Source organism: Tiliqua scincoides, chromosome 2 (genome assembly GCF_035046505.1).
Source record: "Tiliqua scincoides isolate rTilSci1 chromosome 2, rTilSci1.hap2, whole genome shotgun sequence".
In the NCBI taxonomy this organism is placed as follows: domain Eukaryota; kingdom Metazoa; phylum Chordata; class Lepidosauria; order Squamata; family Scincidae; genus Tiliqua; species Tiliqua scincoides.
In genome coordinates this window covers 133,199,459-133,215,272 of record NC_089822.1, presented here as the reverse complement: position 1 = coordinate 133,215,272, position 15,814 = coordinate 133,199,459, and the positions used below count along the sequence as shown (strand labels likewise).

At 48.3% G+C, this 15,814-nt stretch overlaps 1 protein-coding gene across 1 annotated transcript in view; it reads right to left on the bottom strand.

Annotated features, from left to right (window-relative positions):
* Window positions 1-15,814, bottom strand: part of CACNB3 (calcium voltage-gated channel auxiliary subunit beta 3) — a 35,034-nt gene that overhangs the window by 18,819 nt on the left and 401 nt on the right. The window contains exon 2 of the mRNA XM_066613357.1: window positions 1,165-1,287. Coding sequence (XP_066469454.1) covers window positions 1,165-1,287 — 123 coding nt within the window. The remainder of the gene's footprint in view (window positions 1-1,164; window positions 1,288-15,814) is intronic.

Genomic DNA, 15,814 nt, shown 5'->3' with positions numbered 1-15,814 from the left:
TCCAGCAGGGGCTCCATTCATTAAAGGGGGTGTCTGTCAGACGCTTCCTTCCCCCCTGGTAGATCTCCGGGCCTTGCTGGGTTTCAAAGTAGCTCTCGAGCCAAAAAAGTGTGAGCGCCCCTGAGCTAGACTGACTCTCAGAAACTGATGTGGTAGGAGTTGTACAAAATAATGGGTCTCAAGGCCAAATTAGATGTTACATGGCAGACTCATGAAACAGTCTCCTGGCTCCCACATTTACTTTTTCCCATGATAGGAAAAGCTGCTCAGTAAGGGAGATTTGAGTGAAGAATTATGAGAAGAAAAACCCTTCTCCTCATTTGCCAATTCAACGCACAGCCTCAAGCACTAGCTTTTCACTTAAAAACAAAACCAGAAAACCACTCCCAGGAGACCATGTTACTGACATTCACCACATTATGTCTAGACTAGTATTCATCTGATCATTAGCAGCAGCAACAGAGCCTGCAGTGTGAGGGTAAATTCACTGGTGTGCTCCTCCTTCCCCCATGTGACTACAGACCATTCCCCTTTTTGCACTGGTGAACATCACACAATTAGTGTGTATATTTTGTGTAAGTCACTTCAAAAGCTAAGTCTGCTGAGGTGGGAGTATAAATGTTTTGAAATAAATAACTAAATACAATACAGAGTCAGGAGAAGATGCTGCAGTTATGGAACTTGACAAGTGAGGGACCAAAATTGCCTCCTTGCCTCAGCCCCTGTGGTCCCCAGAATCCAGAATGAAGAGCATCTGTGGTAATATCCAGTAAAATGATTGAAGAACAATCCAACCCCCTCCTAGATGGTCAGGTGATCAGGTGATACAGAGAATGTGGGTATCACCCAGCAGTGATGGTTTCCATGTGTACAGAGCTTTATTACAAGTTAGGTAAGAAGTTTTCACTTGGAGGAGAGGGGGACATCAGCTGAGGAATGACTGCCCTGAGAGATGCTCTCAAGAGATAGGATGGAACTAGTTCTTTACCATTCCAAAATGTGCATGAGATAGCAACACAATTTCATTTGCATGACATATACATACAATTGTTCATTTCCCTTTACCGTTTTGGTTTAGGAATCAGGTCATGTTGGGTCATGGTCCAAAGCCCAAAGTCCTCTTCTCCCCAACCAAAGCAAGACAGTGTGCTCTCCATCTAATACCTTGGCTTTTTCGAGCTGCTGCTGGGCCTGGTTCTCCACTTCGCGTTTCACCCCCTCGCGGTCCTCCTCTAGCGACACGTCGGAGTCCAAGGATGGGCGGCTGGTGTAGGAATCAGCTGAGCCCTGAGGAAACAGTGACCATTTCAGTGAGGTAATGGCTTCCAATCTAGGACTCAGGATATATCCTGCTTATGAATGATGGGAGGCCCGCCTCTCCAAACATTCGAGATGGACTGTTATTTCCAGAATAATGGAAGAGAAAAGGAGAGGAACCACAGCCATCATAGAAGCTTTCATCTTGAATTAAATACTGACAGATTTGAAACTCAAATACTTTCCTGTGGAGGATCTTATGAATGGCACCTTTGAGCCACATCCTTGTGGTGATGGGAGATGAGCAGGTTTAGTGGGATGGCACAACCATATCAGTACTTATAGTGATGCTATTTGATACCCAAAGGCAGGGATGCCCAAACCCCGGCCCTGGGGCCACTTGCGGCCCTCAAGGCTTCTCAATGCGACCCTCAGGGAGTCCCCAGTCTCCAATGAGCGTCTGGCCCTCTGGAGATTTGTTAGAGCCCACACTGGCCCAACACAACTGCTCTCAGTGTGAGGGTGACTGTTTGACCTCGCGCGTGGGCTGTGGGATGAGGGCTCCCTCCACTGCTTGCTGTTTCACATTTGTGATGCAGTAGCGGCAGCAAAGGAAAGGCCAGTCTTGCTTTGTGCAAGGCCTTTTATAGGCCTTGAGCTATTGCAAGACCTTCATTCATTCATAGAAGTTCATCTTTAATATATTCATTTATGTAAACTTATGTACATTTATTCAAATTTTAAATGTAAATTAATTCCCCCCCCGGCCCCCAACACAGTGTCAGAGAGATGATGTGGCCCTCCTGCCAAAAACTTTGGACACCCCTGCCCAAAGGTATGGTTTTTCTAAATACCCTATGTCAGTGTTTCTCAAACTGTGGATCGGGACCCACTAGGTGGGTTGTGAGCCAATTTCAGGTGGGTCTCCATGCATTTCAATATTTTATTTTTAATCTATTAGATTTGATGCTACCATGGTATGTGACTGCATTTGGGAAAATGTGACACATCTGTACTTTTAACAGGCTACTATGTATATTCTTTTAACAATGATAGTAAATGGGACTTACTGCTGTGTGGGTAGGCTTGCAGCCCAGGATTGTTAAAAATGTTCCTGCTTGATGATGTCACTTCCGGTCATGACATCACTTCCAGTGAGTCCTGACAGATTCTCATTCTAAAAAGTGGGTCCCAGTGCTAAATGTGCAAGAACCACTGCCCTATGCTATTTGATACCCAAATATGGTTTTTTCCTCCACATTTCTTGACTAGGGCCTAACAGTCCATAATTGTTTGGAAAGCTACCATCTGAACACTACTGCAGAATGCCAGCAGTGGGATCATGAAGTCACTTGAAGCCAATGCTCCCCCTAATTTTCCCCTGGAGTGCAAAGAGCCCTATGGTGGCTGCATGGGGGCGGCTGTGGAGTGCTCAACAATGGTGTCATCTCTATCACAGAACTCTGGAGTGCCAAAAGGGAAGCTGCATGGGACTTCAATTAGAGCTGTTCTGCTGGATGGCTACCTAGCTTACAGGCAAACTTTGACTTTCATCTGCTTGACTTTCATAGCTTTTCCAACTGTTTCCAACTACAGTCATATCTCAGTATCCACAAAGGTCCCATTCCCAGAACTCCTAGGGATGCCCAAACCTGCAGATAATCAAATCCGTGGGTCAAGGCATCCTAAACTCTCTGAATGCAACTGGAACTGTGCTCCAGTCATCTTTGGAAGGTACAGGTCCGGCTTCCACTTGCAACTTGTGAGTTTGGAACCCACGGTTTGTAAAACCACAGGTCCCGAATTCATGGGTAAGGGGGCAGGACCTGTATAACTACATTTCAAATTTTGTCCACATCCTCTCTTCTTTCGTCCAGTTTTAGCCAACCTTCCATGATGTTTATCAACATTTTTACATTTATTTTTCACTGGCCAAAATAAATTTGCACGCTAAATATGGCTGTTGGCAACTTTCAGTCTCAGGAGACTATGGTATCGCGCTCTGAATGGTGGTTCTGGAACAGCGTCAAGTGTGACTGAAAAGGCCGATTCGGGAGTGACAATCCCTTCCACACTGGGAGCAAATGTAGTCGGTCCCTGGTGTGTCTCCCTGGCTACGGGCCTTCCTTCTTTGCCTTTCTGCCTCAGTTTGTTGGCCAAGTGACTCTTCAAACTGGGAGAGGCCATGTTGCACAGCCTGCCTCCAAGCGGGACACTCAGAGGCCAAGGTTTTCCATCTGTTGAGGTCCATTCCTAAGGCCCTCAGATCCCTCTTGCAGATATCCTTGTATCGCAGCTGTAGTCTACCTGCAGGGTGCTTTCTCTGCACAAATTCTCCATAGAGGAGATCCTTTGGGATCCGGCCACCGTCCAATCTCATGACATGATCAAGCCAACGCAGGCGTCTCTGTTTCAGGCTACACTTTGACATTCATCTATTTTTATGTTCATCCATGCTCTGGTCCCTAACCAGACCAGAGTAAGGTATGTCTGGTATTTCCTACTCACATAAGTTGCTTTTAGGACACAGTCTTAAAATTCAAAATTACTCTCCAATATTTCCCAGGTGAATAAACTTGTGTAAGTATAACACATTTTTCTTCCACTAAATAACAATGCCGAAAAGTATTTTCCTCAACACACATTACACACAGACACTGAGTTATAGACATCTGACTACTACTACACTACTGGATGTCCTTTACTGGTGCTCCCATGCAGACACAATAATGCTAGAGGCTGGCAAGAACTAGCTGTTCTGACCTACATTCATTTCAAGTTACAAACAGACCTCTGGAACCTAACCTCTCTGTAAGTAGGGGAGTCAGGGCCAAATCCTAAACATCCCCAGTGCTGGTGTTGAGCTCCAGTGTAGGCACTGGGTGTCGCAAACATGCTGTAAGGCACATTCGTGGCACCTGGAGAGGAGGGGCCGCCAGCACAATTGACATTGCACCGCAGTACCATGTGGAGGGCCAGCTGGTGCTCCAGCAGCACTGTCCAGTGGAATGTAGTTTTGGGGTGGAAGGAGGTAGGAGGAGGGACCGGGACGGGAGGGGGGTGGGACCAGTGAAGCTGGATTCTATGCTCCATTTGGGGCTGAAAAGCCTGACACGGAGCTCCTCCAGTCTTCGCTGGCAAAATAGCCGATGCTGAATGAAGGAGACTCATTGTGGCCCCTGCGCCCTTACTCGGGGGAAGGGGACAAAAGTTCCCTTCCCCTGAGGGGGCCTCCAGCAGCCCCAGCAGTGCAACTGGATACAGTAGTAGCCATTTTGGTGCCATTGCACCCGGCGGAGCCACCATGACTGGACTGCCTGTGTGTTACAGGCAGTGTTTTCTTTAGTCTGTGTGTTTTCTTTAGTCACTCTGCAGTAACCTGTCTTGAACAGACCTCTCAAGCAGGTATGTTAGGGCCCAATCCTATCTGTGGGATATGTTGGTAGATCCATACGTTGGTAGATCCAGGCCCAACATGCCCTCTTGTTCCAAACAGATCTGCACCAGTTATTTTGCTGGCACAGATCTGAGTAGGCCGATAGGGGCCCAGGAACTGGTGGATGAAGTAAGTAAAAGTTTACTTACATCTTCTAGCCAGTCTGATCCCCTGCTGGTTCGTGGGATTTGGTGGAGGCTGCATTGGAGGCCTTAAATCCTGTACACCAGCAGGCAATGGGATTGGGCTGAGAGTAAACTAACCATAATACAGTACTCTCCTTAAAAAAAAAAAGTAAGGCTACTTCATATAATGTTTAATTATGCAACAAATATGTTGGTACTTACAAAGTTCATTAAGCCAATTGTGACAGAAAAGACTTTAGTGTACTATGTGTACTCTAACAATCTTTAAAAAAAACAACAAATACCTTACAGAATCTCCCCAAATGGCTAAACTTGAACTGCATTGAACTCCCCTAAGAACTGCAACACATCAAAGACAGGTACCTGAAAATAGGCAATTTCTTGACAAACTGGGACAGATGAAACATCTGAAATCAGAACTTAAATCGGTGGCTAACAGCATGGGCAGTAGGGTTGCCACTTTTATTTTGTAACTGGCTTCACTCTTTCTCTTCACCAGCAGCCTGACACAGAAATATAGCAGCTGATGCTTTTCCCAGGTCATGCTCCTTTATGGACCGGAATAGCTTCACCACCTCAATTTCCGCATGTCAGGTAAAGTGACAGCAGCAGGAGGTGGCCACCCTGGTGAGCTGTGAAGCCTCTGGTTGGAACCTCTTTTCAGTAATTGACTCACTAGATGTGAGTTCCATCCCCAAGCCTTCGTCTGCGATATGGAAATTACTATAATGGCTTATCATACAGGAACGTTGTAGAGATTACTGAGGTGATCTGCGCCAACACTTTAAGGGCCCAATCCTACTAAGCCCATCGCCAGCAGTACGCTTGCACTGCTAGTGCTGGGTGTCATAAAAGTGCTGTACATCATTTTCCTGCTGCGCCAGCAAAGAGACCAGTGCCAGTTGGCGCTGATCCTCAGCGCCAGGAAAACACTGGACTGGAGCAGCCAGTGATAAGTGCTCCCACTGGCCAGCTTTTTGGAGTGGGGGAGGGCAGAACTGGGTGGGGGGAGGGTGCACCAAGGGGAAGATCAGGCCCGAGGGGGCAAGGACAGCATCAGAGTCTGCTGCCAAATCCTATGCCCTCTCTTGCACTTGAAAGTACAACACAGGCCTCTTTGGATATGCTGGGTACTAAATAGGGGGCATTGTTCTATTGCCACCAGCAGAGCTCAACAAGGAGACTCCAGTGGCTGCCCAAGCCCCATAGTACTTAGTGGTGGCCATTTCGATGTTGCTGTACCTCACAGCAGCGCCAGGGCATAGGACTGGTCTGTAAATCTGCTACATAAATGCTACATATTATCATTGCCTATACAGGTAGGGCTTTGGTATATACAAAGGATCCATTCTCAGACCATCACAGATACTGAAAATCGCAGTTAAGAAAATCCGCAATCTTCGGTCCCTTATGCCCTCCAAAGGATACCAAAGCTGTGCTCTGGTACCCTCCAGAGGGCTTTCAGAAATCCACAGAGGCAGTGTGTGTCTGCCTGCTGCCTGGTAGGTCAAGGAAGCCACCAGTCAAAAAAGTTTGGGAACCACTTCCTTAGGGGGAAATTGTTTATCTAGATCTGAAATGTTACTGTTATTATGATATAGATGATACTATGATACAGATGTTACTATGTTACAGATGATGCTAAATGAAAAAAACCAAACATGCAATAAAGGTAGCAGGCAGGAGTTTCTGCCCAATTAATTTGCACTTTGAGCAAGAGAAGGAACCAGAGGAAGGAAAGGAGGCTCAGAGTTGATTAAAAAAGAGGCATGGATGTGACCCAGGAAGGAAAGGGTTAAGCAGCAGCACCCTGCCTAGCCAATAAAAACCGTTTGCTAGTGCTAAGGGGTGATGTTTCTTTAACAGATGATACAGCGACTGCTGGCACCAGCTATTAGTGTCACCAGGGAACTGTCTAGGACTGCCTTCCTAGAATTAGATGCACAACAATAATAATAATTAGAATTAGAATTTATACAGCACATTAAAGCACTTCATGTGCATTCTCTCAGTAATCCATGCAACAGTTCTGTATGGTGGGAATGTAACTGGGGTGTTTGTTCTGGGAAGGTATTCTAATCTAAAGAAAATCTGTAGATGTTCTAAAGTCTACTACTGGGCAACTCTAAAAGGAGCCCAGAAGGATTCTGCACAAGAGTTGCACTGGCGCCACTCAGAAGGGCTAAGGCCCAAATGCTCTCAAGTCCCTGCTATTGCTCTCTGCCTATATTATACAGTACAGGGCAGGATCCTGGACTTTTAAACAATTGCACAGAAGAAAGAGGTAACCTATCTCTGCTGTAGTGGACAAAATTCACCTGCCTCAGTTCTTCCTTCTGTTCAACAACTTCAGAGTGCAGAAACCCCTGACCTAAAGGGAATCTGAATACCCTGGCTACATCTCCTATTACCATTAAAAGAAAGAGGGTGGTTAATAGGTGGGGGTGGGTCTTTGCCCAGTTATCCCTCTGCCAGTTAGGTTTTCCATAGATTATGAACAGGCATGCACACCCAGCAGAAGGGAAACACCTGCACCTATTTTGGATGCCAACTCCAGCACTGCTTCCAAAGGACTGAATCCTCCTCTCTGAGACAAATGCATGCAACTGACATTGCAAAATCATGCACCTGAAGACATGTGCAGCTCCTCAGGCGTCACTGAAGCAGATCCAGGGATGGTGGGAGGATGATGCCGTTCCTCCTCCCCCCCTTTTTTTGTCTCGCCCTGTGAAGCCATCTTCTCTGCCCTCCCTTCCTACGCTCCACAGCTTGGCACCAAAACGTGATACTGATCCAGCACAGGGGCTGGATGCCAGGCTTGATTTCCCCCTCCCCACCCCTGCCACGAGGATGGGAGTGTTCTCCAGCAGGGAGGCAAGAGAGGGGGAGGCAGTGTCACAGTAAGGCAAGCGATAGGGAGGGTGTGCTGGTATCAGAGACCGAGTAAATACACCCGCTCCTTTGCACAGAAGTATCAAAGCAGGATAGGGGGGAGTAGGGCGATGCTCTGAGAGGAGGATGGAGAAGAGGGCTGGCTCAGAGTTACTGTGCACAGGTTCCTTCTCTATAAGAAATGTATGACTCCCCTACGTGATGAACACACATGCATCTGCAATGTACACACAGTTGAAAGCGGGCAACAAATACAACTGGTACAACATACAGCCAAGCAGACAAATGGGAAGCCACACACAGGATCCCATCCATTGCCTGTGTAGAAAGTTAAAAAAAATCTCCTCTGAAACAGCCCTTGAAGATGGGATATAAGCCGAGGGGTACCAGTTCAAATACATTCACCATGGGTTCAGAAAAGCCCTGCTCTGTTCTAAACACAAGATTAGCTTATGCTGGCCAAGGCTCAGCCCACAATTTACTCCACAAGATGGGAGCATGGAAAAGCCTCTCTCTGCCTTGGAAGAATCACTGCAGGACAAGCTGGGGAGGGAGTCTGGGAAGAGGCCTATCTGCAAATGAGCAGCAGCTGCCAGTTTACAACATCCCCACCCTCATTCTTCCACAAAACGTTGCAGCATACAGAAGAAAAAAATGTATACAGTACATTGGGGAAGGGAAGCGAGGGTTGAGACTCCAGAGAGCTGCCCCTTCATAATGCCCCTTTCCCAATTTAATTCTTTAAAAGGGAAACATGACTGTTAGGATTTTTTCCCCACTTTATAATCCCCAAATGTGAGTCGTAATTACTTAGGGTTACTTGGTTTCCTAGGGTAAAAGGAAATGTTCACTTTGTACATTTTCAATGACTCTCTTCTATCTGCAAGTTTTGCAGAGGTTTTTTTTAAAATATATAATAATTTTCTAGTAAGAAATGGTCTAGGTAGGATTATGCCTAAGGGATTGAGGACCCAATTCTAATTTTCCAGTGCTGGCGTAGCCGTGCCAATGGGGCGTGCACTGCAACCTGTGGTGGGGAGGTCTTCACAGAGGCCTCCTTAAGGAATGGGAACATTTGTTTCCTTACCTCGAGGCTTCATTGTGGCTATACCGGTGCTGGAAAATTGGATAGGATTGGGCTCTGAGCTATTCATTGGGAAGAACCCATTTTAGATCTTGCTTCTCACAGGCTGCAATCCTATCCACAATTACATGGGAGTAAGCCAAATTGACTACAATGGGACTTACTTCTGAGTAGACATGCATAGGCTTGGGCTCTCAATCTCATAGGTGGCTCAAAGCAAGCCCTTCCTCCTCAGCCTATGGCCCCAAGCTGTGAGCCGCAGCTCCCCATGCAGGTGCAAAAACCAACCAGGGGAGTCTTGAAATCCTTGCAGAAAACCCACAGACCTGTACAATGTATAGGATTGTAGCCCTAATGTGGAGTCGTGTACAATGGCCCAGTAGGCCATGGGAGTCGCTAGTAGAAAAAGTTTGGGTACCGCTGGCCTATGGGGATAATAATACTGACCTACTCTGCAGGGCTGTTGAAAGAATTACGGCAAGATAATTTATGAGAAGCACTCTGTGCTATTGAAAACAATATATATCAACATGTTTATCATATTGATATGTCCTCCATTATTAGTAAGACATACATTTGCATTATTAATTCTCAATATTAATATTCAACAATTCATGAGATCTAGAATATTCCTGTTAGCGTTGGGCTAAATCTTGTTATTCCAATCATTCATGAAAAAAATCCATTTATCAGAAACATTATTCCATCATCATTGATCTTCCCTCACTTTTGTAAAACAGGTTAACCTTATTCAGCTCTTTTGTCTTTATTCTTGCATATGCCAGAGACAAGTTCCTCATCGAAAACAGTTCTAGATCCTACACAATCCTAAGCCCATCTGCTCAGAAGTACGTAAGTCCCATTGTGTTCAATGGAACTTACCCCCAGGAAAGCGTGTATAGGATTGCAGCCTAAGCCTATCAAAGAAGGGCAGGAAATCTTGAGGACTGGCCAATTGTTTTTCAGAGCTGGCTTTGTCACTAGGCAACCCTGGATGAGCACTGGAAGGGGTCAGCACACATCACATCTGGGGCATCAGCAGACAGAAGACCCTGGTCCATTTTGAGTCATACCCTAGCACCTGTGCTTCTGCTGGACCAAATCAGATGATAGAGATGGTCCCTGATGCAAACAGCAGCCACAGGGAGGCTGCATCAAGACCACAGAGCAGGAAGAAGGGGGCTTAAACCATCATGCCTGAACACTTTGTTTTCCTAATGAAACCCCCCCCCCCCCGTTGCTATTTGTCTTGTTACATCATGGTTGGCAACCTTCAGTCTCAAAAGACTATGGTATAAGCCTACAGCACCTAATATTCCCAGGTGATCTCCCATCCAAGTACTAACCGGGCCTGACCCTGCTTAGCTTCCAAGACCAGATGAGATCACACATGTGCAGGGTGACAGAAAGAGATGGACCTGTCCTCAGATGCAAGAAGCAAGCAGGTGACTTGCAGCAGCGTTTGGAGATCCTAGAAGAGGGCTGCAGGGCCAGATTTGCTTAGAGGCATGGATGGAAAGGGGGCAAGCTGGAGACTCCCAGAAACCCAGGAATGGATGTGCACAAAGGAGGCGTCTGAGGAGCAAGATATGCCACAGGCTGTTATTAAGCTCCAGGGCTCCAGAGTCTTAAGAGAGAAATGGAGCGCATTGTAAATTTACATCACCTAGGTTAACAAAAGCTGGCCATGGCAGCAGCAACAAAAGCTGTAAATGCACCCTTTCAGATGTAACAAAAGAAAGGGGAATGTCCAAAAAGAACAGATGCTACCTCTAGTAAGAAGGGGTTATTATTCCTACCCACTTACATTTCTCTCCCTTCTTGTACTACATCTGCCCTGAGACTTTGGGATCTATCGAGACCCTCAAAATGCGATCTATGTAGCCAACCCTGAGCTTCTATGACACTGTTCTGAGCCAAACTGTTCTCTTATTATTCACAGCCTGGCTTGCGGCTGGCACGGTCAGATCACAGATGGGATAATGGACACTGTAATAGATGTTGTAAGCATCCTGACTATGAGCCACGACAGCCTCCTCTAGGGTGGGGCGGGGACTCAAAATAGTTTTGGTTGAGGAGTGAACTATGGGAGGCTGTGGTTTTGAATAGAGGAGTGGCAAAGGGGGGAGCTGTTGAACTCTTTTCCTCAGAATTGCTTAGGATGTGGGGGGGGGTGAGTTTGTGTGAAAACAGAGCTGGCAAGAAAAAGAATCCTTTCCCCTTACTCAAAATCAAAGCCTCCCACAATGGCATTTCATTTTGACAAACGGGAATAGGGAGAGGTGAGAGCTCAGTGGTAGAGCATTACAGAAGGCCCTTGGTTCCATCCTTGCTATCTCCAAGGTAAGACCTGGGCTGAAACCCTGAAGAACCACTGCCAGTCAGACCACACAGCACTAAGCTAGCTAGACCAGACTCAGCATAAAACAGTTCTATGTGACTTCATTATATGCCTTTGCATATATATCACATTAGCATATATATCACATTAGCATGACAGCTGAACAGCAGGGCACAGATGTTTCTTCTAGGTCTTTCCATTGCCTTCCTGTGAGCTTGTTTCTGTCCCTACGATGCCTGTCCGTCATGAGTCGATCATTGCGAAGACACCATAAGCTCTTGTCTCCAGCAGAAACTAACCTTGCTGTAAAAGCTGCTTTTGACTTTCCACTGCTTGGGAAAGGGACAGCATGGAGAACATGAAACAAAATACAAAACGCAAATGACACAACTGGCTGCCTCTCTACTCATGTCTGCACCTGGCTGTTGGCCTGAGAGAATGTAGGATGAGAGAGGAATGTCCCTAGTGTACATCCACCAGGGCACTTAATTGGTGCTTCATTCCTAACGAAGTGGTGCCCTGGAACTCCAGTACATCTGGAGGTCATCTCCATGTCCCTCTGGTCAGGTAAGGCACCTGGAGATGGAGTTGTGAAAGAACAACACTCTGCATATGGCCTTCCTTGCTTGTCACTTTGCCATGTGTTTCAGTGCAGAAACAAGTTCAAAGGGTTAGTAGGGTCAAGAAACAGTAGGGTCAAGGCTCAAATTATGCCCTCATTCAGTGCATGCCTGGTGTGCAGGTACCAGAGAGATGAACAGTTTCGTTTCACTGTAGCTTCTTCCAGATGGCCTGAAGAAAACTGGACTTGGAGCCATAAATGGAAACTCCTTACAATGCTGCCTTCCTTCATGGTGGAACAGTGAGGCTCTTTCTGGCCTAATCTGTGTTGTCACAGCTGCAGCTACAGTCCCCCTGAGAGGAAAATGAATCTCAGCCAAAGAGCTTAAGATCCAAGCTGTCAATGAGCAGCAAACCCTCCCTCTCCCCCACCCCTCCCTGCAAGCAAACACCACTTTGCCAAGCTTCCTTCCAATCCTGATAGTCTCACTCACACCAGTCACCCTCAGCATGCCCTGCCTCTCATTGTGCAAGGGGGAAAACATAAACTACTTCTTTGAAAACAGAGTGTGTGTGGATGCTGTCGATCAACTGCTTACCCCAGGGTACACTGCAGTAAGGGGGGGTCTCGTGAATTGTAGAGAGAGGAAGGGAGGCAGGCAGAATTGTAGTTATCCCCCTAGCCTGATTCAAAATGGGGGATGGGGGTGGAAATCACCACATATGCAACATGGTGCTCTCTGAATACCTCTAGGTTTGAATGGGAAGAGCAGCAGCGGATGCAGAGCCGTGCAAGAAGCAAGAGGGGGAGAGCACAAGGGAGACAATGTGAGGCTTTCCTAGTATCACAATCCAGAGATAAGAAGCTTGTCCATCCTCTGCTCCCCTATCAGACAGTTTATTTGGCTTACCTTCACAATTGATGGATACAGAGCCCCCTGGAGAGCAAGGCTGGGGTTAGATCATGATTTTGATCCTTTCCTTTCTCTTCCCCTTCCCCTGCTCCAATTCAGCATGTTGCCTTGCTACTTGCCCCAGTTCCTGAAAAAAAAAAAAACCTGCCTCACTAGTTCCTAGAAGGCAGGAAACAAGGTTGGAAATGGGGTAAAGCAAGCCTGGAGGAACCCCAGGTTTCCTGGGCATTTAGAAACCTGACGTTGGCACCTAAGGAACTGGAATATTTTTCCAACCAGGGTAGTGGATGGAAAGATGATGCTCCCCACCCACAAGTCCCACCTGCTCCTATGCGAGCTGCCCCAGTCCTGCATCCTCCTTCCCCCACTCCCTCTCCAGTCAAAGCTTGATCAACAGACACTGCTAAAAGCAAAAACATACCTTGCAACAGTCTTTTTAAAAGTGTTTATGATTGAGATCAGAGGTGCTATAAATGGGTGGGGGGGGGAGAAGGGAACAACTCACACTTCCAACACCAGGTGCACCGTGCTGCTTCTCACGACCCCCCCCCCCAGCTCAGCTCAGGCATACTAAACGAAATGCCACTGCCCCCCACAGCCCAGTTCCGTTATGTCATCTGATCATCCACCTCCTCCTGCCGGCACCCGCCCACACACTTCAAAGCAGAGCAGCTGTGCCTGCCGTGGATGCCTGACCCCAACCAGGTGGGCAGGAAGTACCAGACCTGGGCCTGAGAAGAACCATTCCGGCATCCTGCAGGGATCCCCACACTTCACATATTATTGATGGGCTCCTAGAGCGGAGGACAAAGAGGTGCAGCCCAGGCCTGCTGAACTGGCTGGCCAGGGGGCTCCCTCTCCGTCTGCCTCCATCCCATCCACTGTTTTACCAGTTCAACTCTGGGTCCTTACCCATGTCTAGCCAAATGCCCTACAAACTTGTTATCCAGGATTTCTGCAGCTGCTCTTTGGAGCCCCAATGCCTGCGTAATCGCCACAAGGAATATGTGGAAATACCAGCTCAAAATGAAAATTATTTTTGGAATCTCACTTCAAGGAAAACTGACACCACATTCCCAAACTGCGTAGATCCAGTTGAGAATCTGCCGCAAAAAGGTACGCCCAGCTGAACTGCGATCTATATAGACTGAGACTGCACTCTTCCCTCTGCTCCTGGTTCAAAGGAGCAAAAAGCACACTCTTAACAAGAAACAGCCACAGTAAGGGGACCTGACCAGGTTAGTTCAGTGCCCTCCACTCATCTCCGTGAATTACCCTACATGTACTGGACACACCAGCCAGCAGGGGGAGCTATTAGAGGGGAACTTCTCCTTCCAGCCATTACAAGAGCATTCCATCTGCTCAGTCACTTTCTTGTACTGCTTGGGGGGGGGGGACTTCCAGCCCTTAACTTGCTAACTCCTAATCCTAACAGGAAATCAAAGCATCTACCACCAGCACCCATCACTCAGGCTCCCTCAGTATGACTTCTCACTCCTCCATCAAAGATGCCCCACTCGCACAAAACCTTCTGCAAGCTGAAACCTGAACAGTCCCCCCCAACATCCCCCACTGACCACCCTGCACCCCCACGAACTCTGCCCCAACTTTGTCACCCCATCTCCACAGCCCCAGAGCCCAATCCCTGAAAGAAAGAGGATGATGCCAGGTTGTGGCAAAGTGGGCGGTTCCCATGCCTAAAATAGCCCCTGCTACCAGCCTGTCGACTCACCACCTCGGAGTCTTCGAATCCATGGAGATAAGAGTCGTCATACATGGGGGAAGAAAGAATCGTTCAGCAACAGGACAGAAGGGGAAGAAAGGTGGTCGCTTGCCCAAGCGGACAGGTGCCCAGTGCTGTGCCCCCTGCCCCACCTGGGTTGGGGGCAGCAGATGGCATGCAATGGCAACACTGCTCAGTCCGCTATCTGATAAGATTCTCCACCCTGATTTTCTCGCTCTTAGCTCAGCAACGAAGGCAAAAACAATAGCGCCCACCCACCAGCCCTCCCCTGGGGGCCGGCACAGAGACGGGCAAGTATGGAGGGGGCTGGCGAGCCGTGCGCAGCTACTGGACTGACCAGATCTGCCTACACCTGTCTGGGGCAATGCAAAAGGTGGGGGTGCCAAGGGGTGTGGTGCAAATAGCAGAAAGGGGAACAAAAGGGTGGAGGGGGGGCACTCAGAATGGCAGGGGAATCCCACTGAATGAAGTCCTTGCCCCTCAAGCTGACTCCAAATGGATCTGAGAGGCATAAAGACCAGCCCAGCTCAGGGAGACAGGGAAGGTTGCAAGCCAGGCACCCCCCAAACAAAGGATGCAGGAAAGAGAAGCTTTCCTGACTGCTGGAGCAACCCAGGTCAGGGGATATACACAGTGCTAATAACGGGCACACAAAGGAATGGGTGAAAAGACTCAAGAAGGAAAAGTACAGACCCCTGCAGCCCTTGGCACTCCGTCCCCCAGTCCTAACCACCCAGACCACCTGCACATCACTTCACTGACCCTAAAGGGCAGCTCGATGCCTCCCAGGACCCCTGGAAACTCAACAGCTTAAAGAGACCCCCTCCATCCAAACCCTCTCCCCAGATCCTTCCTGCTGGCATTTCCGGCTCCAGACGCCTTTCCCCCACTCAAGCTGCCCCGCAGACCCACTCCAACATCACCCCACCGCTAACTGGCAAGCAAGCCTGTTCCCTCCCCGAGCCCCTCCCCACTCCGGGACAGGTACTGCTGCCTGCTTGCTAGCAGCTGCTCCCTTCCAGCGGGGCAAGGCGGTTAGCCAGGGGAGGAAAGGGAAACGGTTCTGCAAGACGTGTGGGGCCAGATGGGGATTTCCCCCAGCTCTGTCTCCATATGCCTCTCTCCTCGCTCGGTGCCAGAGCTGTTGGCACTAGCGAGCCCCCCCCCCTTCCCCATCTAAAGTTGGGGAGATGCCCAAGTAATTCCACCCATATTTTTTTGCACCAGACTTTGCAAGGGGGGGGGGATGTATGCCCCTTACAGTGCCCTCTCGCAATGCCCTCTCGCATTCACCCACGACGCGCCCCATTCCGGGCCAGAAACAACACCCAGGCATGAGAAGGGGATAGCCAGAGAGAGAGAGAGAGAGAGAGATGAACAGGCGCACAGCTCCCTCTCTCCCCCAGGGTCATTGTGCCAGCCAGCCAGCCAGCCAGGAG